This window comes from Zootoca vivipara, chromosome Z1, assembly GCF_965207765.1.
Source record: "Zootoca vivipara chromosome Z1, rZooViv2.hap1.1, whole genome shotgun sequence".
Taxonomy (NCBI): domain Eukaryota; kingdom Metazoa; phylum Chordata; class Lepidosauria; order Squamata; family Lacertidae; genus Zootoca; species Zootoca vivipara.
The window spans coordinates 30,291,362-30,314,325 of NC_142583.1; the positions used below are offsets into that span (position 1 = coordinate 30,291,362).

A 22,964-nucleotide genomic window follows, 5' to 3' on the forward strand; every position below is an offset into this window, starting at 1 on the left:
ACACGAGCCAGAAGAAATAGCCAAGCTAATTTTATAGCCAAATCCTTTTTGTTGACAGGAACAGAGTGCAGTAAAGCCTGATTTTCTTATTCCAAGAAACACATTTTGTTGCCATCAAGCAACCATCATTTTGTTTAAAACAACAGCAGTATTAAGATACTAAAGAGGGTGGTCACTAAACTGTAACCTGTTTTCAACTTCCAAGTAAAGAAAAGCCAAGCCTGTGCCCACTAATAGTTATTTTTTTGTTGCTGATTATTATATGCCAACAAAAAAGTAACAAAGGAGGGCAAAGAAAAAACAAAACGTGTGAATAAGTGATACTGATCCCATTACCAAAAGAAATTATGGCTGAATATAGCTGGACTCAAAATTGCTTGACAGTTCAATTTTGAGGCTCTGTCCAGCATAACCTATTGGGTTGGGTGTCTTCATAAGAGCACTTGCACATACGTTTGAAGAAGTGATGATCACAGATTAATTTATTTCAGGTTCAAATTGAAGAAAAAACCCAAAAACATTTAGATCCCCTTTTTTCTTATTAGAAACAGTGCTCTTATGATCCAGGTTTTACTACTAATATACCAAGGAGTGAAGCTGTCCTTAAAAGGTTTATCACCGGAGAAGCAGGGAAAAAAAAGAATGAGCTTCTGACCTTGTCATTCTGGTTAGTAGTTTTTTGCTGTAACTTTTTTTAATAGGATGCATGAAACACTTGTGAAGTATTAGAATAAAATGCAAGTTCAATTCGCATGTAAGCAGCCAAACTTGGAATACAGGTTTTAATAGCAACTACTGCAGAGCAGCAACTAGAATCTAAATAGCACACAATACAGCAAGAAGGACAAATGACAAATTCTATCACTGTTGATGTTAATCAGGAAATAAAGTGCCTTCTAGTAGTCACTCCACAAAGTGACTGCAAATGGGCAGGAAATAGTTCTAGTGCTGGAATATGTCCTAGTTCAGATGTCAAAGACTACAATGAAGTTTGCAGGCTGATTGGCAGCTCTTGTTAAAAATGAAACCCCCAAACCTACAGAGTTTTGGCACATGCTTATTCACAGGTCAACAAAACTTGTCAGAAAACAGATGTACCCTGGAACCTTTGGGAATAGCAGAATTTCTCTCATTGAAATCGCTAATCCACTTTCTTGCATAACGTTCACTTTTAATTAACAGTGAATGTTCAGCTCCTGTCTTCATTTAGCATATTTTCCCACATTTCAAATTCATAAGGCCTATATACTTGTTTATGGAGGTTTGTTGTTGTTCAGCTGTTATAAGAGAACACTGAACAATTCACAAGTTTCATGCTTCCTGATGTCTAAAGTGTCTAATGAGGAGATCTGATATATCTAATCACCAAGGGTTCGACGTGCTGCTTTAGTTGCTCGAGATGCTCTAATATGTTCTTCTTTGTGATGATCCCCAAGACAATCCTGAAACAGATCATGTTATGCTAATAACTGTGTGTGAAATCAAACAAAAGAGCTCCAATCATAACGAAAGAAGTTTAGGGGGGGGGGGGAAGTAAAACGAAAACATGGACTGCAGAAATGCTAATAATGGGAAGGTTAACTGAAAAGGGATTTGAAGGCCAATGCATCTTCTCTCAATGCATATTAAACTTTAGATATAGACACATGTTGAGCACTGACATCTAGATGTTTTACCATTATTACAACCAATCTTTCCACATTTCGTGCTATTATAAATATGAAATGCAAGAACAAGCTTAACTTTTACTCCTACGGAGGTACATTTTACCTTCTTAAAAACATCTGATGGTCAAAATATTAAGTCTGCCTCTGTCTCTGTTTTAATCACATTAACAGTCCTTAAGGCAGGCAGCTAAATGCTACTCCATACTCCCTCTCCCTGAATTCTGCATCTAGAATAAATTAGATAAATATGTTCACATCCCTTAGTTTGGGTTTGTTTGTTTAAGCATGAATGGTAGAATGAAAATGGGCAAGAATGGGGAAGACGGGATAAATGTCTTATAAGAATAAAACCAGGGAGTGGCTGAAAACAGCAGATGGACAAGATGTTAAACAGGATGCCAAAACCCCACATTCTGACTCCTGGTAGTGCTACTTAGCTTCTTTCCATTACTTTAGATTTCACCAACACCTGTTTCATCTTTACATTTTTCTTACATGCCATCAGAACTGGAAGCTTTTTAAGAATAATATCAATAATAATAGTAAGATTCTAAGCATGCCACACACTGGACCGATACTAAATCCTGCACATGTACAACAATTCCCTGGAATATACACAGCCACGATAAAAAGCAACGGAACAATTAAGATACAAGTAGTATCACCAAAATGCAAAACAAAAAACCCAGAGCTTTCCTTTTCCAAACTGCAAATAATTTTAGAGAAACATCCTAGCAAGCTGCTTTTCAAGGTCATGAAAATTAACAAATCTTTTGTAAACCAGCTTCTTAAAAATAAAAGGGTGATATCATAGTAGACCAACTGAAATCAATGGACTTGCTTAATGGGCCCAATCTGAATATGACTAACACTGGCTATTATCCAAAATGCTTAGAATTGTGTTGGGGGTATTAAAACTGTTTTACTGTTCCAGCTGGTGTGACCTCCTTCCTAGGAAAAGAGATTGAAATTTCCAGCCTGCATACACGTTTCCTTTGCTGATGCAGTCACATGCAGCAAATATACAAGTCTGCTTAGTGATCTTGATAATTTGGGGGTCTGCCCCAAACTGACAAGTGGAATGAGATCTGGCCACAGTTAAAATTATCAAACGCAAAGTAACATTAACAAGCTGAAGCAAGAAAACAAATACGGACATTACACAGCTGCAGATTAAGAGCAAGTAACTTTTTGCTATAGTGTTCACTTAATAATTTATTAAGAAATATGATACTTTCTACATAGTTAATAATCGCATTGGAAAATGAGGGACTTCCAATTGTAGCAGCGTATTTTGCTACACTTCAGATCCCCTTCTACCGAGGAGGCTTCAGGCCTCATCAATGGTTTTAAGTGTTATAAAAACATTTTCTAGGAATGCTATAGTGTACTCAACCCCATACAAACATAGCAGTTTAGCTTTCAGGATGCAATCCTACTTACCTGGGTGTAAGTCTCACTTAGCCTAAGGAGACTTACTTTTGAACATAGTATTGTTATTTTAATTTGGGCTGAAGGCAAGTATAAATACTTTTCCCTTAAACTATTTAAGGCAGCAAATTTAAGTAGTATATTGCAAGATCACATAGTGATGTCCAGTCTCTAGAGTCTAATATACATTAATAATCTAAAAATATTAGATGGTATCCAGCATTGGTCATATTCTGGGTAAACTCATTGCCACTGATTTAAAGGAGCTTCTCCAGAATATGGATATTGCTCATGATGTATATAGTTTTAAAGTGGAAATAGTTGTAGTTATTGGTGTAATTTACAGCATATTAGCATGTGCTTTGCATGCAAAAAGATCAAATTCTATACTCAGCATCTTGATATAGAACTGGGAGAGGACAATGTCTGAAATCCTGGAGAGCCACGATATTGCCTATATTGCAAATAAACCACACTGAGTTATATCATTAGTCTGATTCCGTATAAGGCCGCTTCCTGGTCATGCACTTGGCATGAGTAATGTCATATCAGAGGGAAGACATGCAAACGCAACAGAATGGCACCTGTGCTGTAAGCAAGGATTTTCTGTTTCAGAGTGTTGAGAGGTTGATGGAAGCTGATGTGCAAAGTTTCATAAACCTCCAACACTGCTGTCATGCTGCTCACTTGAGTAGGCCACTCCCATAAGCAGTTCCATGTGAAAAGTTACATCTGAACCAGCTCTGGGACCCAGTAGTTTCATGGATCATTCCAAGAAGGCAAGTATGATTAGGCTATGAGATCTAGTCTTATGATATAAAGCAGAAAGGGGGGAATGGGCTCATCATGGGGCTTCAGCTGTTGGGGGCAGACTCATGTTGCTTGCAATATGCAGCCCCTTGCTCATTTGTTTGAAGGGTATACAATCAGTTGAAAAGGAGGGAAATCACAACAAGAAGAGCTGCAGAACTAGTGGCAAAGTTGTTTTCATTATCATAACTTAACTGCACAGAGGCAATGCAAACTATGATAAAGCTGCTGGGGCCATTTTGTGACATGAGGGTTCTTGCAAAATGCAAGAGGGGAGGAGGCACCACCTCCAAGAAAAACACAAATATGCTGAAGAACTGGGAGTAGTGTTCAGTGGTGTCGATATCTTAACTGGAGGCAGAAGTATATAAATCCATTCCATATTATGGTTTTAGACACAAGCAATATGGAAGCACTCCCATATCTTAAGAACAAAATATAACCCCCCACCCCCAAAAAACATTCTGTATGTCCCTCTTCTCATGGTAAACCAGTGAGAACCTTCTAGTGTTATGAATTATCCTCAGGTGATTCTCAGGAATTATTTGGAACTGCTAGGAGAATATAATGGGAAATCTGCAAAGGGCTATGTCTGCTTTGAAAAAATAAAATAAAATTAGGAGAAAATAACTTCTAAGTCAACACCCTGCTATACAGTTGTCTCATGTTTAATACTTGAACAAGTGTTAGGGTGTTAAGACTTCTGAAGGAGCAACAGGACAAAGATAGAAAAATAAGCAATCCCAAACCTTTGTGATACAAATAGCAGTACCCATCATTGGACTCACCCATTGTGTGTTACAAGGCACTGCCTCAGGCCCAGTTTGCGGAAAATATCGACCACTATCTCCATTGGTGTGTGATCCGTCACAGTAAAAGGGCTCATATCAAGAATGCTTCTAAGCTTCAACGGTCGAGGGCTTTCTGCTGGAAGTGATGGGGTATGCTGGGCAAAACAGACTCTGGAACTGCCAACAATGCCTTCCTGCTTCTTCCTGGCACTTTCTTTAATCGGGACAATAGAAGGAGAATATGTGAAGGAGAATGAATTATTCCCTTATGTCTAAAACAGTGAAAACTATATTTAAAAAGAAAAAGAAAGGACTATACATGGTGGTGTTCCTCACGACCCCCCCCCAACCTAACTACAAAAGATTATTTTCTCTTTTAGTAATCCATGTCATGTTAATTTAATTCAATAATCCTAAATAAGAATAAAGATATTTAATCCTACAAATTGTTCAATTCAGAAAACACACTAGCATTTCAAAACCCTAAAAATGGTAGAAGGGGGGGTGCAATATTTTGTTATTAAAATATTTTTAACCTGCCTTTTGACTAAAAGTATCCAAAGCAGCTACCGCTAGAAACACTTAAGCACAGTTTGAAGTTGTACCAAATTTTAAAGTTAGGACAGTAATCCTTAATGCAGAAAAAAGAAAGGAAGCTAATTGGGGCAACCACAAAAGCCTTCCAGAAGAGGGTTGTCTTAGTCCAGAATCTAGAAAGAGAACAGACAACTCGCAATTTGTGCAAGGGTGAGATGCCAAGGATTGTGGGTAAAGCTGAAATCGCATATAGCCAGAACAACCCCTGTGCAACCATCCCCACCTTTCTGAAAGCAGTGTGCAAAGTGGCGCTTGTGCCCCAGGCAAGGTGGAGAGCTTAAAAGCTCTTTCCATGGTGGGAAAACTTGGAAAACTGTCTACAAGCTGCAGGTCAACAGGTGTGAGTTCCACAGCTTTAGTGCCACAGCACAGCCCATTACTCTTCGATCAGTGGGGGGGAAATCAAGGGAAATCTTAGCACACAAGTAGGTTCAAAAGAGAATAGCCAGTCCATGAAGTATCTTGGGCCCAGACATTTCAGAATTTAAAAGGTCAAAACTTTAAATTGGGCTTGGGAATCAAGAGGAAGCAAAGTTATATGTGTCCTGCACCCTGCACCACTCAACACATCTGCATTTTGAACCAGCTTGTTTCCTAGGTAGGTGTGTGTTTTCTTGATTTATTCTCCAAACGAACAAGGAAAAAATCCAGCACACATAGTAATGTTAGAGATAAGAAACTGTGCACAGGTCAAAGTCAAGTGACAAGAGAAATGTGGTGGATCATGTGACCATAAATCCGCCCAAAATGATATTTATAACCTTAAAGGTTTAAAATCAGAGTGTAGCTTATCTACATATATTGAGTGTATTAAAGAGGTCCAATATAGATGTAAACAAGGCATGAATCATCATGGTTAGGTCATTCCTCCAGCAATCCAGCCTATGTAAACTCCTGGGTACTGCCTCACCTGAATATCCAGGGGTAACATCAGATGCAGGAGTTCTCCAAGCTGCAAGCCTGAGTGTTCAAGTTATCCTATCCTTACACTGGATATACTCCTATTCAACAGTGCTTTCATCTGGCCTGGATCAAGTTTCAACTTGTTTGCTCACATTCACTGAAGCATTTCAATGTTTAAATCCACAAAAGTAATGCAAGCAATGCTTCTTCTCTACACTACTATACTGCAAAATTATATTCTAGGTCTTCAAAACTGCCCCAGACCCATATCTGTGTGACAATCTCTTTGATGGTGGAGGGGGGACACAAAGATTCATGTAGCACACCCCTACTGCAAGAATTAAGTTGTGCCTGCCACAAACTTCTAGATATCTGGACTTAAAAGTAAAAACTTAGTTGGTCTTTAAGGTGCTACTGAAGGAATTTTTTTATTTTACTTCGATCCAGACCAACACGGCTACCTACCTGTAACCTGGACTTAAAAGTGGCAGTCAAACGTAGTAACAAGGCACACAATAAAATTCACTTGAATATTGCTAAGTAATTATGCTGTGGTATAATTTTGTATCAATCAGTTCTGGAATTTTATGCCTTTCAAATCTCAGTATGGCTAAAGCTGCAGTAGGTATTTCATTTGGTCTGATTCCCAGTCTCACTGCTCTCAAAGCTACTCTGCAATGACAGAGCTTCCATATTTGGCTACATGGGACTGTTAAGAAGAAAAAGTTTACTGTAGGGTTCTCTTCGTGTGAAAATGGAGAGCCTGATGCTGCTCTTCAAGGATCATGCCCCCATTTCCACCTCCAAATTCATGTAACCCTCCGATTTCTCCTATGACTGCTCTTGAGCCAATGCTTTTTAGGGGGTATAGGGGAGGACAACACACTCAGGATACAAAAACACAATTACCTATTGCAATAGTCAAATCTCTCCTTAGAGCAAATCCCACTAGCCTCTGGGACTCTTTGGACATTATAACAGGAAAACCGTTATAGCTGGTTTCATTGATCATATTTTCTATATCATCCACTGTCATATTATCTTGTGTCAACACTGCCAAGGGTGCATCATTTCTTCGAGGTCTCATGACATCAGCTGCCAATGTTGTGTGGGTAAATTCTTCCTTGGCATCCAAGAAGGGATATCCATTCAGACGAATGTGTGCTTCATAGATACCTTCCCTGCCAAAAGCGTCTCCTACCCACTTGCTTGTCATTACTGCAGCCATGAGGGGCACAATGTATTCTAGCCCACCTGTCAACTCAAATACAATAACCACTAGAGATACTGTCATCCTTGTCACACCACCTGAAAGGGGAAAAAAAGGTTAATGATCAGTATTTACCTTGTGGAATAATGTATCAATGTGGTGTTCCCTGGCCCCCTAGATAACATCAGGTGCCAGCCAGGTATTAAGTCAATCACCACAAGACTTCAACATGGAATTAGCAGCACATAACTTTGAATGTATATTAATGCTACACAAAATAATATAATAATAAGTCACTGGGACACCCCACAAAAAATCCAAAGGTGTAGTTATCTTAAAGGAAGGGAAATGACAGACTGGTTTTATGATAAAAAAATAATTTAATCCCCAAACTGCAAACTAACATTTGCAAAGTAAGGCCCACTGAGCTCAACAACTCTTACTTCTGAGAAGACATGCCCAGAATTTCACTATATTTAAGTTTCAAGATCTAATAATGTGCTTATGTGGTACTGATAATTTAAATAAATAATAATATGCAATCAGATGGTTTGCAAAATCAAATTGGAATACAAAAAATGCTGACTTTGCACACTGGGAAGGAAAATTGAAACGGACTGATCCTCCTTGTCCACAGCTTCCTCCACCAGAAGGAAGACTTCTGTTACTAGTTTAACATTTTTCCAAAGATGAAAATGTTCCTGTCTGATCATTTACTCAAAATTTAATCTGCCAAAACCAGAAGTGGCAGCACCAGTTGCCAGGAGTCATCTGGTAGTATAGCCAATTTGCAACTCTAAGTTTGTATTCATAAGGGGTTTTATTATCTTCCACATCATGATTCCCAATGCATAAATGGTTAAATCTGTTCATATATCGAAGTCAGGGCTGGGAAACAGCCTGAGGATGTTTATGAATAAGTATTTCAAGGATTACCATACTTTTAATCAATACTAATTCCAATTCACATTCAAACTTTTAGAGATGAGGGCTGATTTTTTAAAAGTTGTGATTAAATACAGCATTGCATGCCCATAAGATGGGCTTATGGAAACATACTCCTTGTTGTTTTAATTACTATATCTTTTCAGTACTGTACATGTTTCCAGTTCAAAGCAACATGCTCTTCAAACATTGGGCATGTCCATTTGTTCTGCTTTATCCCTTTATAACTTGCCTATTTAAGCAGTCGAAAAAGGAACTAATCCCTTTCATTTACTGTGTTCTGATTTAGTTACCTAAGCATGCAGCAGCACCAACCATAGCATAGAGGCCGGGGGTTATACAGTCTGCTCCAACTTCACACCACTCCTTGAAGATAAACCAGTCATGGTGATAATATGCAAGTTGCTCCACAGCGATTCCCACGATTCTCCCAGCTATTGCTCCAATGGCCATACTAGGTATGAACAAGCCTGATGGCACCTAAGAGAAAGAGAAAGCCAAGGAAGACTGTGACATTGTAAAGGAAATGTTTCTTCCTTTTAAGCACAGGAATAGGGAACCTATTGCTTATTAGATCTGGACAGCAACAGGTTCCCCATCACTATTGCAGTACATAGACTACTGGGTTGTGTGAAAGATTCCAGAGACACAAGCCCCCACAAAGTTTGGATTCGGCTGCCCCTGTCCTCCTCTATTATGATGGGATGGGAAGTTTACTGAAGAAGTTTGAAAGCCTCTATCTTCCCCACCCTGAATTCTAAGCTGAGGCTCTACTAATGTCTGGGAGGCTTCATGGTGGGGTAGATACATGAGGTGCAGCTGAACCAAGGGCAGTACATTTGGAATGCCATTTTCGGTGAGCACAACCCAATAGATACAATACAGCTCACTGTAGCCATGCAGACACCTTTAGCAGACTGCAGCATTGTCCTTGTCTTGGTGGGAAAAGCTGGCAAAATCCACTTCCTTAATTATACAGATTCTCTTCCCATCCCCGACATGGGGGCAGTCAGTGCTCCAGTATGCTAACCTCCTCCTCACCCCCTGCCCCAGTTCCTCTTTTCACTGCAGTATATCAGAGCCACTGCATTACTGCAGCATACATTCCCACAGAGGCTGCCACAGCTGGCAACAATCTTTGTACTGAATAGCCAATTGTTTCAAAGACCAAAAAAAACCCCTGCATTCGAAATATTCTTAAAGTCATATCTAACATTACATCAAGTCCGCACTGCTTGTTTATTTCTTCAAGTTCCTAGAAACCAGCACACACATCTAAATCTGGTTTCGTGCTAGATGATGCAGCCGACAATCCAAAATAGTACATGATCCCTATAGCATACTATAATTTAACTTTAGCGCAATGCTCGTCCCTCCATCTAACTAGGCCTTCAGAAACCTGGAATATACAGTTTTTATTTTTAATCTTATTAGCCACTGAACAAACTAATGTAAGCATGGAAGATATGTGCAATGTCTTCTGAACATCAACAACCATTCTTGCTGGAGTTCAAAATTTATAAGCAATAAAGAACTTCGCTTCTGAAAATAGGCCTTCCCATCCCACACAATTGTCCAAGAGAACACATCCGTGTTTGTCCTCCTTATTTAGAATCTCCAATTTCAAATTTCATTGTTTGTATTCTTCACCGAACAAGATATCATTTGTCCTTCGTACGAAATTAAACCTTGCGGCCTATCTTACTAAAAGGAACATGCAATAGATTAAGATAGGCTTTCTCAATAATGTACCAGCTAAGATTGGGGGGGGGGAATAGAAATCCAATCTTTAGTGAAACTTTATTTATGTAGTGCTCTTTCCTTCTAAATTGTATCTACTTATATATATTAACAGCACAATCCTATGCTTCTCTTCTCAGAAGTAAATCCTATTGAGTTCAGTGGGACTTACTGTCAGGTGTGTATAGGATTGGAGTGTAAGAAAGAGAGAGCTCAAGATTTGAACATGAAAACAAAAAGGGCAATGGCCAGAGAAATATTGCTTGTTATATCTTACCTTGATACCGAAGGTGAAGACTGTCATTATAATCTTAAATATAAGGGCTAAACACAGCTGCCATATAGCTGAATACACTCCTGTGCCTGCTGGACGATCAGGAATATCATCTACTATTTTACTGACATTCATGTCATTTCTGTAATCACAAAGGGAGGAAGATTCCAAGGGGCCACAGTCTGTGAAGAGTTCTTTAATAAGCTCACTGGTGTTGACTCTGGTGTATGGATTTGGAAAAGCAATGACAGCGGTTATTGCTGCTACAATAATGACCTCCAGAACTGGATATTTTCCAAATTTTGTTGATTTGCGTCGCCGGCACCAAGCGATGTTTGCACGGATGAAAAATGCTCCCCACAGCCCACCAAACACCCCCAGAAGAATGAATGGCAACAGTTCAAACAGGTACCATGGAGTATGGTATTCAACATAGAAAAGAACTAGGCGACTGTTACCAAAAGGATTGATTGATCTCAACACAAATGCAGCCACCAAAGCAGCAAAAAAAGATCTCCACAAAGTTTTCAGTGGAAAATAATAACTGACCTACAAGAGACAAAAAGAGAATAAATAATACAAATGGATCTATTGTGCAAATCTGCTCATTTCACGAAGCTTATAACAGGTACCCTGTTTCTCATATTTTAAGACATACCCATAAAATAAGCCATAGCAGGATTTTTAAGCATTCAAGGAATATAAGACATACCCCGAAAATAAGACATAGTGATAGGCGCAGCAGCAATGCCGGCCGCGGCAGGAGGAGAAGGAAAAAAATAAGACATCCCTTGAAAATAAGCCATATTGTGTTTTTTTGAGGAAAAAATAAATATAAGACATGTCTTATAATATGAGAAACACGGTAAGTGAAAGTGTGTATTATCAACATCAGCAGCTAATGCTGAATGCTACTTTATGCTTTGTAATAACAGACATCAGTTCAAGCATTGAGATAAATGACTGACATTAGAATATTTTAAACTAGAGCACTGTTTTAGCAGTCAGAATAATGGGTTAGACTTGCACAGATTCTGCACCAATTTCTACAGACAAATATGGCAGATACAGGATAAGCCTGACCTGAAGCAGTTTCACTATTGCTTAACTGTATGGCAAGCCCAAGAACTGTCCACAAAGCAGCCCACATTACCAAAGTTACCGAAAACAGCTTAGTGGTGTCACAGATAAGACTGAATTGCAAGCTAAGGTGCATGAAAAACCACATAGCTGCTATATCATGAGCTGGATTCTGTCAGCCCATGCATGTCTGCACCACTTTGGCGTATCTGGAATGCGCTATCAAGTTCACACCAAGTTCTGCCAGCGATGAGTAGAGCTTCACTGAAGACGGGAAGAATGGAAACATCACATGCAGAGAATTTCTGAGGAGCTTCTAGCTGTTTAGGAATAATAGCAATAAACAGCTACTTGCCTAGTACCCTATGACAAGTAGAATTTGGCTCAGGTGACTAAGCAAAGGAAATTTTATAAATCAGAAAGGTTATTCTTTCTTTTTGTGGACATGCCATAAATGGCTAACATCAGGTTTAGGCAGTGAATCTAGTAGTTATCGTTTGTTGGCTAGTAGTAACTTCTGGTCACCTTATTTATCTCTCATTTACCACCAAATAGCCCTGTAATGAGTACACATTGAGGGAAACTGTGCTAAGCTTAGACCTGCATGGTTATGTACATAGAAAGACTGAGTTTAAGTGGGTCATGTATAATTACAGTAATAACGGAAAACATATTTTTTTCAGAGATTTTTATACATACTTCTTCTAGGCTGAAAAGGACTCCACCAATGGGGGCACCAAAGGCTACTGATACGCCAGCTGCTGAAGCAGCTGATAATACCTGCAAAAAGGATTACATAGCTTTAGATTGTTTGAAATAAAATCTCAAATGTAAACAGTTCACTGTTATGACTTATCCACAAACACTGGGCATATATAAATACCATAGCAGCAAAAACCATCTTTCATAACTGATTGGAATCATGTGACTTCTTCTTAAGATTGGGAGATGTTGCTTTCTCTGTCAAATTGTGTTCCAGTTGGGGGGGATCTATTTAAGGCCCCTTGCAACAAATTTATACCAACAGCACTGAAGGCACAGGGTCATATACACACTCCATAGGTTGCTGAACCCTCTTCGCATCAATGAAAGCTCCTTGTGCCACATGCAGGCCTTTCCTTAGAACCAGATTACACCACTGGGATGAGGCAGCCTGAGGCCCAATTCTACGCTCTTGCCACTTCAGAACAGCAGACAGCACTGGGCCCTGGGGTTCATACTGCCAATTTATTACAAATATGAGAGCAGTGCAAAGTTCTACATGAGGTAAGACCCTGAACAATTTCAAAACACCAGTATTTCTAGAATTAACCTCTTCATTTATTCTCTGTAGCTTACTACTTTATTCAATTAAGAAAAACAGCAGTTATTTTAGCCACAATTATTTAACTGCATTTGGATTAATAAACATGTTTATTCACTACTTTTCATAAGAATGAATTATTATAAATGTATATTTTTTAAAGAAAGACACACCTCCCTTTTTTTTGCTTCATTTGTGCTATACTTCGGAAAGAGGTAGGAAAAGATATTTCCACAGCAACAGGCAACATGTACTAGAGGACCCTCTTTTCCTAAACTCAAACCTGAGGCTACAGCCAAGACTAAAGTGATTGTTTTTATCATCAAGGTCCACTTGCCCAGGTATCCTCTAATGATGAAGCCACTCAATATAGTTTTGATCTAGAATAGAAAAGAAATAGACATTAAAATAATAATTTAGGCTTTTCATGAAAATTTTGAACACGTCTCTCAGAAAACATAACTTGTTCAAAACTTAAATTACACAGCTGCTGGAACAAAAATAACCACTCTAAATTTTCAAATCCATTTTTAAAAAAAGTCTTTTAAAGACTGAAATATATTGGTCTGTGATCCTGCACAACTACCACACTGATAATTATTCAAATGGTTATATTATATTAAACTTTCTACATGCAATTTATTCACTCAAAATATAATTAAGTGTGCAAGTTTGACCAAATAAAATTAATTTTCACAACTCTTTTAACTTCTTTTCTATATCTAGTCCTAGATTTATTTCCCTGTTTTGGCTATTTCACTTTGTGCTATGATGTTTAAGATTTCAATCGCCTGTATCGGCTATATAACCTAATATAAATGTTATAGGTGGCATAGGCAAAATATAAGCTGTCATAAGTGGTCGTCGTATTTCTTCCATTCTTTTTCAGATCTCCAATATCTGAAAAGGAACTCCAATGTGTCTTATGGCCCTTGACACCCCTTCCCAGGGGTCACAGAACTGCAGCCTTAAATACACAAATTAAGTCCTGAACCACAATCAGAGTCCCAATACTTTATTTTGTACATTATTATTTATAAACATGTAGTAAGTTCTATGTGACAGCATTCCTCTCTTTACCAACTTTCCTTAAACACTTTTAAGGATAATTGTAATGGAAAGCCTACCTCTGGAATCCCAGAGCCACATGCATAAGGTGCAAACACCTTCACCAAAGAAACGGCTAGGAAAGCAAAGCTCAAGGCCCAGAAAATATACATGATGTAGTTCATGATGTAAGAGCCTGGGCCCTGAAAGAAAGCAAACAGAAGAAACTGTTAACAAATTTGAGTTAGCTACCACGTAGTAAATTAATTTGACACAAAATGTATTTTCTTTTGAAGCGAAGCAATTGCAGCAAACAGGATAGGGTGAGGTGGTCATTGGCTATAGTACAAACCTACATGTCAGCACTCTTCTCCCATAATGCCAACAGGTTATTCCTGGATACGAAAGGGACTGCCAGAAGAAGGGGAACACTGGTACAACAAACACACAGACACACACCAGTGATAAAAGCAGAGGTGGGGAACCTGTCCCCCCCCCCCGAACTTGCTGGACTGCAGCTCTCATCATCCGTGGTCCTGGTGTAAGTTGTCACAGGTTCCCTTCCCCCTGCATTATGGGCTCACTCTGAAGTTTAAGGTCTTTTTCAAACACATGTAACAGATTGTGCAAAAACAAAACAAAACAGCAACAGTGGTAACTGGCAGCCAGACATTTAGGATATTTTCATACTGTCAGGAGTTTCTGCACCTACAGCTTTCATTAAGTCAATTTTGTAATTTCATTGAAATATTCTCATGCATACATGTTTCGGGCTGCTGAATTTCTGAAAAATGCCAAAAATCTCCCACTCCCACTCTCTATACCCATCAGCATGTGCACAAGGCACTGAAATGTTCTCTGAACATAGGATCCTCCTTAATCTTTCGTTATATGTTAAATCATTACCATTTCTGTTTTTGGATAAAATACCATCTGCACAGACAGGTTAAGTCGTTGAAGAAAGGACAGTGAAGAAAAGTTGAAGAGCTATACTTGCCTCTGCTTGACCAATTATTAGTTCTGCCCATGTTTTCCATAAAGGACATTTGTCTCGCTCTTCAAATGTTGTTTCATTTGAGGCCCAGCAACACTGTTCATGGTTGAACCACAGGGCACTAAGACAAATGCCTTCCTTTAAATCAGTCATCCAGTCTGCAGCAATATCTATCAACCCAGCCAATGCACCTATTTCAGTAAGAGAGATGGCTTAGCATTTTCAGAGCCCATAAGTAGACAAAAATCACCATCAATTCACACAGAATGTAATAAAAACTCAATGTGTTCAAAAACAGGCCTAGCTGAGATTACTCTTCTTCAAAATGTAGAAGATTAATGTTAACAAAATCAATCACTTCACCCGGAATGCCAAGATAACATAAATGGTGTCATTAATTTTGAAATGTTACCCAAGGGTAACGTAAGCCGAGGTGCTACTGTATTTTGTTGGATTGGGAGTGTTGCATTAGGACCAAGCCATAATCTAAAGAGGATGATTCTCAAAACCTTTAATAAAACATTCTTTACTCATTCTTTTAGTTCTAAAAAATAAAACAAAACTTTATAACCAGCTTGACTTGTTTTGTACAAGGAAGGAAAATTTCATTGTTTCCTGCATGTATGCTAGTATTTAACTTGGCAGGGCAACCAAAGAACAGAAAGATCTTCAAACGTTTCATACTCTGGGATATTCCAATATTTGATGTTGCACTCAGGAAGTCAATGAACATTCAGCAGAAATAACAAAAAGAATACAGTATGCAGGTCAAAATCATTCATCTACCGGGTAGGTGAAGTGAGAAGATACAGAAAATGGTCTGGAGTCATGGGGTGAAAGAGTGACATATCCATATGTATGATTTACTGCATGACTTACTGCACTGATCATAACTTTCACCTTTTTTGTTGCCCCACATACTGTAGATTGCCAATATTATAGTGATGAGAGGTGAGGGTTGCACTCCTGTACCCATTTGTCTGAAAGTAAGCCCCGCTAAACTCAATGCAGACTTATGTCTGAGTATACTTATATATTATTGCACTGTAAATATCACAAATTTCACCAGGAGTTCTGTAAAAACTAGACAGCTTCTTCAAGTTGTCCCTACCTGATGCTAATCCAGTTAGCGTTACAACTAGCCATCCTGACCATGCATCATACAAACTCTTTGTCATCTCCCAGGCTGATTCTTTCTTCTTGCTATTGATCTGTAGAAACAAAATATTACCTGGTATATTACAAATCGTTATTTGATTAACAAATTATATGACAAGTTTGTGTTCTGCTGCTAAGCTATGGCCCCTTTCTGAATTGTGTAGGACAGGATCCTGAACCTTGTCATGTTCTAATGCCAATTAAAATGCTTTTTTCAAGTTGTCAGTCTGTGGCCAGCTTTCAGATGTTGGAGAAGTCAAACTCTTTTGCTACCAATGATGTCCTCTTAGACCTTTTGCTCCAAGGCTGAGGCCATTCACCCCCTAAGCAGAATTCCACATTTCCTGTTCATTCCCCCCCCCCACTGCTCCTACTGTGTTGTCCTCCACCCCCAGCAACAGCTTGATATAGAGGGAGGCAAGGGTTCCTACTTCTTATGCTCAGAAGAATACTCAAGAGAATAGAAATAATGATCCAGCAATGAATCATTCCAGCATCAGCTACTACTGTGAGTCAAAATTCAATTTGCACCAACACACTACAGATGTCACCTCTCCTGTACATTTATTTAAATAACCATTAACCTGATCAAACAGTATGTAAAAGCAAAGTTGTTGTTTTTTTTATAAAAAAAAGCAGTGCCCTAGAGTTTTTACCCGTCTGTGTCTTTCTCTGTCCTTGCACTTCTCTCGCACCCAATCAATGGTGTGGAAGTCATCGTATGTTCCAACCCCAGGAATGGGCTCATCCAAAAGGTCCAGTAAATGTGTAGTACTGTTAATGCTTCCTCCATTTGTCATTGTATAATGAGTTCCTGCTGTGGAAAGAGAATTATTTATTTATTTTAGTTTCTGTACAAGAAGATAACTATCTATTTAACTTATGGCTGCCGACATTCTAAACTTAAATCAAATAAAATCCTTTCCATAGTCTGGATTTGAGATAATACAGCCCACTGCTCATCAGGAAAAATCCTGTGGGCTCATCCATGATTCAATTGCTATATCAAGAGCATCTCAAACTTGTGTATCTACCAGGGTGGATTTGATTTAAATCACGATTTAAATCACTAGTCAGTAAGGCTTGATTTAAATCATAGTTTTCTACATAGAGAAAATTCTTGCTGGTATAACTTTAATATGCAAGTAGATGAAGATTTTTAGAATAACAACTTTTCATATTAGTTTTTTATCCCCAGTTTAATAGGTTAATCATTCATATTTGGACAACTTTACTGTTGTACTTAGGAAGGAGAAAAATATTCATTACCTTAATAATAACAATTTATTAATTTATTCAACAGAAACAGTAACATTACAGCATATGTTATTTGCTTAAACAAACATCCATGTTTGTTAACTAATTTGGCTAAACAAAAACAAAATATATATATTTTAAGAAACTTAGACTGTCAGCCCAGCCTACACATGAAAAACTTAAATACTGTCCACTCCAAACAATCAGAAAAATATTGTTTCTATTCTATTCACTGAACTTCTTGAAACTTAGCACTGAAGGGGTTGTTTCTGTATTCATAGGTTTGTAGAACAATAGGATTAAGGTCTTTTTCTCAACTCTGTTCATGTTATAACATTTTTGCTGGGAAGAAGAGGCATGTGATCTCTGTTGAGACAAATTCAGTTTTGAGAACTGCAAAAGTAAACCAAGCACCTGTGATAATATCTTGTAGGCAGAGAAACTGCCCAATAATCTTACAAAAACCTCTGGAAGAGCATGACATTGTGAATGGATTAATGGAATTCATTTACCCCAAAAATTAAACATATACAACCTTATTCTACATAATTAAAAAACTAATCTTTATTTCATGATGGAATAACCTTTGGGTGGTAATATATTTTCCTCAAAAAGCATTTTATTTAAAAAAATCCAATTTAAATAAAAAAAATCGATTTAAATAAAAAAATCTGATTTTTTTATTTTTAAAAAAAATCATTGATTTTTATCCACCCATATCTACAACATACTTTCAACTGTCTATATAAGGCTTACTCTACTACTACTACTACTATTATTTCTTAAATTTCTATACCGCCCTTCATCCAAAGATCACAGGGCAGCTGACAATATAAAAACACCAAAAGGCCTAGGCCCTCCAACTGTTAAATATGATATCCATGAACTGCCTTTTTCACTGCTACAGAAAATGGTTTTCTACAACAGCTTCATCTGTGCACATCTCCACTCCATATGCCTCCCCAACGTCCCTATATTTGGCAGCAGTGCTGGTAAGAAAGCATTCACCATGTCACCTGTGATGAATGTATGATTCTAGGAGCCCATACACACACCCAATTCCCAGTTAAGCTTCTTTTTGGTAGAAGAAAGCATGCAAGGCACAAACCCCTGCTGTGTTCACACACCTGGGGAAATACCTCAAAGCTAACTTCATGCACTTATTCTTTCTCCCTCCTACACTTAGAACAAGAACTACTAGTGTTGGGTCACTACACAAGCTTTACCAAATACTGCCCATACTCTGTCTTCTGGAAGCATGGGGCAGGGATGAAGAAGAGCTCTGATAGTCAGAGTAGGGAGGAATCAGGAAAACACATGTCTCTATTACTTATTTCTACTGTAGTAAGATTTGCCATGCCAAATTAACCCACAGTATGAATCTAACATGAGACAAGCTCTGCCTCAGCTGCATCACCATAGTTCCAATGTTCAGCAACTAGATAACATCTAGATCAGGCATCCCCAAACTTCGGCCCTCCAGATGTTTTGGACTACAATTCCCATCTTCCCCGACCACTGGTCCTGTTAGCTAGGGATCATGGGAGTTGTAGGCCAAAACATCTGGAGGGCCGCAGTTTGGGGATGCCTGATCTAGATCAAATGGGTTTATTTTCTGGATGGTTGTCTGGAAAAACCTATACTCCAGATTCATTCTCGAGCAGACTGTGATTCCAAGTCCCCACTCACTTAACAGAACACCCCCACAACTTACTAAGGAGAACTTCCAGGAATACAGCAACAAGGATCAAGCTTCAAACTCTTAAAGTGCATGTTTGCTAGCCCTCTTAGTATCCTGGAAATAATGGGAAATATAGTTCCCATCTCCCTGGCCACTGCCACACATGCTTGACCCATACCCTAATATAAAGTGTGTGTTGTTGGGGAGGGGCGGGAACTGGAGGCAAATTACTTAATCATTTCACAGCAGCAATAACTCTGGAGAGTCAGGTGTCTGATCCCAAATACCGTAGATTTGTGGTGCCTAAAATTTGGTCTCTGAAGCCCCGTTTCAGAGTTCACCTCAACCCTGACTGACAGCTGTAACCAATCTGTAAATGATATCACAAGGTCAAAAGAATGGCTGTAAACACCTCAAGGATATGTTTTAAATAAACAGCATGGGTGTACAAATTTTCAGGAAAACATATTCATGTAGACTAAAAACCCTAATCATTATGATCAGGCTGCAAACAGCAGAATTGTAACCCTGTAACAAGCAGTGTTTTCTTTGAACAAATGATATCTATAAACAGATTTAGACATCTGTTGCAGTTTCTCAACAGTACTGCATTAAAAATGGCCCAGCTATGGCACAGGCACCAATTCTTTCCTGCCACACATCTCAGTTAATCTGATCTAATGTTCTTACTCTGAGACAAGTCTCTTCTTTGGTGGAATATTGAGTAACTTATTCAAATATCATATGGAGGAAGTATTTCTATTTAACAGGTAAATCCTGATTGTTGCTTTCCAGCCAAATGGGATGACTAAGAGCTGCAACAATACCAAATTGCAGCTACTAAAAAGCACAAGTCTGGATTCAAAATAATAAATTTCTGAAATACAATTTCTCTTTCCCCCTTATGTTTCAGAATTTTAGCACAAGTGACATCCACATTTGCAGCACAACTGTAAGTCCAAGAAATACAAATAATTAGGGAAATATTTAAAAATATTGCTCACATTTGCAGTTGTTTTAAAACCTGAAGGCAAATGGGTTAGAATGTGGGCAAACAGATTCCACAAACCCCCTCAATTCTATGTACAAACTTATAAGCAGATAATTTTTACTATACTCAAAAAAGATATCGGGGGAATGAAAAAAGGAGGTCTTATCTCACAATTTGTTTTAATTTGTTTTTGTGTTCTCTAATATCACTTATGTAAATATTTCCTCCTATTTCCCTGCATATTCTCCAGGTCCACCCCTCCCCCCAAAAAACCATCCCACACAAAAAATTGCCTTCCATTCACCACTATGCTATTAGCAATTCAGTATAGCTTGAGGAATGTTGTGAAAATGTCCTTGGGTCATGACTACACTATGAAAGTAGGTCACGCTGCAAGTATATTAACTAACAAGTTTCAAGTAACACTTTTTAAAACAGGAGTGAAGAGATACAGTTCAACACCTTCAGAACACTGGTTTTTTTTTCTGTTTTTGACCCACCACAGCTTGTCGTCGTTGTTTTGTCCAAACTGGGCAATATTGTGGGCAATATTAATATGGTTGTTTCAAACAAGCCAACTTAAGACAATGGCTTACAAACCGTCCTTGTTTCAACAGGCCATTGTTAAGAACAGGCAACCTAAAGCCCGTGAGCCAGATGCGGCCCAATCGCCTTCTCAATCCGGCCCACAAACTGTCCGGGAATCAGCATGTTTTTACATGAGTAGAATGTGTGCTTTTATTTAAAATGCATCTCTGGGTTATTTATGGGGCCTGCCTGGTGTTTTTACATGAATAAAATGTGTGCTTTTATTTAAAACTAGCTGACCCGGCCACGCGTTGCTGTAGTTCTTTCCTGTGATCCCCACCCCACCCTGTCCCGATCCATGATGTATCCTGCCCCTCCTCCCTCCACCCCGGCTCATCCCTGTGTTTCGGTAGGATACCCTTCCCTCTGTTGTCCCTGGGGAGTGTTGGCCCCTCCCCCATGTATCTCCATACCTTGGCCCCCACCCTTGGAGAAGGAACTGTTAGGTTCTGGGTTTTATTTCCCAGCATGCACTTTTGTCTGAGCCTTGTGTTGTCCCTGGGGAGTGTTGGCCCCTCCCCATGTATCTCCATACCTTGGCCCCCACCCTTGGAGAAGGAACTGTTAGGTTCTGGGTTTTATTTCCCAGCATGCACTTTTGTCTCAGCCTTGTGTTGTCCCTGGGGAGTGTTGGCCCCTACCCCCGGTATCTTCCTACATTGGCCCCCACCCTATTTACTTTTGTCTGAGCCCTCTGTTGTCCCCTCCCCCCTGTATCTCCATACATTGGCCCCTGCGCATGCATCATGAACATTTCTATATATTTAGATTAAGGATCGGGGGTGATGATGTGCCCTGGGACGCAGAGAACTACTTAAAAAATCCCGAGGGGGTGTGTGTCAAATAGCGAAGCCCCATAGCCCTGTAGCAACAGACAGGCCCAGACAGAAGGAGGGGGGTCATATGGGCCACTTGGTGCAGGCCTCCAAATCTAAAGGGGGCCTCGGTCTGCATATTCACAATCAGTAAAATGAAAAAAGTAACAAAAGGGTTAAAAACAGGGCCACATTATCTTATCTACCTGGCCCAGGCTTCTGTCTGGCCCTGCAAGGGCCTGGCAGCAGAAGGTGCATTCTGAAGTACCTGAGTTGTTCAGTTCCATAAAAAACCCAGGAAGTGGCAAGGGGAAGGTAGGGGATTGTAAATGGGGGGGGTGGCCACTGCAAATATCTGAGGACTTAAACTGGGGAGAGAAAGTGCATGGTTGTTGTTGTTTTTTAAAAAAGACACAGAGGCTTACAATCAGGATTTCTAAGCATTTGCACAATATAAGCCATACCCCAAAAATAAGACATAGTGATAGGCGCAGTTCTGGAGGGCCCCAAGGAAGAGGCAAGGCTGGACGCGTAATAAAAAATAAGACATCCCATGAAAATAAGCCAATGTGGGGTTTTTTTAAGGAATAATAAATATAAGGCAGTGTCTTATTTTTGGAGAAACACGGTAAAGCCAAGGTTAAAAGGGGCACGACTGCCCGTACTTAAAATGGCCGCCGTAGCCTCGCATGTGACACAATGGCCACTAAATTATAAAGCGAAAACCCTTCGCTGTGCCCTAAGTGTGTGTTAGGAGAAATGATGAATGACTGCCTAATGCTGCCAGGCATTTATTCATGCAGCCACCGGGAGAGGCTTTGGGCTTGGGCCTTGTGGGTGGAATGGCTGTTTTAGTGGTTGTTGGACAGTTGCTCCCCCTACCCTACGTCAGCCCATGACCTATTTGGGCTCCTCCCCCCCACCTCCCCCCAGGGCTCTATTCGGTTTAGTATTTAAAGGGATGTAGACTGAGGCCTGGTCTGTAAAATGGAGCCAAGGCCTAGTCTTTAGGCTGTAAAGTAGAGGCGAGGCCTTGGCTTGGGCTAGTATTTAAATGTGACCCGAGGCCTCCGCCCTGTATCTGCATTCCTTGGCCCTGGCCTGACTGTGTGGGTTGTCTGGTAATAGGCCCCCTTCAGATCCCCCTGAGCCTCAGAGTCCCCCTGTTTTACATGATCTCGTGGCGGAGGCAGGGTTTGTGGGTGTGACGCGTCCTGGTGGCTAATCCCTGTGACTGCCCCCACGTGTCCCGATCCATGATCTATTCTGTTTGTGTCCCCCCCCCCATGACCAGCGTATCTCATGACGTTTTTGAAGGAAAGGATGATATTTTTTGTCTTGTGGTTATTTGGTGGGGTTTTTTTTGGGGGGGGGGTAGTGGTACTAAATTGTAAAGTAAAAACCCCTTGCCCCTGTCAGGGGCCTACATGAAACAGAAGCCGTGCTGCGGCCTGTGGTAATGGCCGCCGTGGTGTTTTGAGTTGCTTGGTTGATGATGATGTCATTTGGTTTGTGGGTGTGGCTTAGATTTCACAGGAAGGGAGGGGGTGTACTGTGGGAGGAATTCCACTTGAGGGTGCTGTTTGACTTGGTGGAAAAGCATTTCTGTACCTGCGCAGGTGTGCAATTTCAGGAATGCTTGCCCCCAACAACGCTCTAGGAATGGCCTGGATCGTTGTGTC

General features: G+C 39.7%; 1 protein-coding gene across 8 annotated transcripts in view; it reads right to left on the reverse strand.

Annotated features, from left to right (window-relative positions):
- The window catches only part of CLCN3 (Cl-/H+ antiporter 3), a 49,276-nt gene that overhangs the window by 3,803 nt on the left and 22,509 nt on the right, over window positions 1–22,964 (reverse strand). For 2 of the 8 annotated variants that reach the window (XM_035111621.3, XM_035111623.3), the window contains 11 exons: window positions 16,607–16,767; window positions 15,904–16,003; window positions 14,796–14,983; window positions 13,879–14,001; window positions 12,925–13,131; window positions 12,148–12,228; window positions 10,372–10,917; window positions 8,648–8,834; window positions 7,109–7,507; window positions 4,697–4,913; window positions 1,367–1,442 (listed from right to left, as the gene is read on the reverse strand). In XM_035111621.3, the coding sequence (XP_034967512.2) occupies window positions 1,367–1,442; window positions 4,697–4,913; window positions 7,109–7,507; window positions 8,648–8,834; window positions 10,372–10,917; window positions 12,148–12,228; window positions 12,925–13,131; window positions 13,879–14,001; window positions 14,796–14,983; window positions 15,904–16,003; window positions 16,607–16,767 (2,285 nt within the window). The remainder of the gene's footprint in view (window positions 1–1,366; window positions 1,443–4,696; window positions 4,914–7,108; window positions 7,508–8,647; window positions 8,835–10,371; window positions 10,918–12,147; window positions 12,229–12,924; window positions 13,132–13,878; window positions 14,002–14,795; window positions 14,984–15,903; window positions 16,004–16,606; window positions 16,768–22,964) is intronic. The other 6 variants (XM_035111622.3, XM_035111624.3, XM_035111626.3 and 3 more) reach the window with 3 other exon arrangements.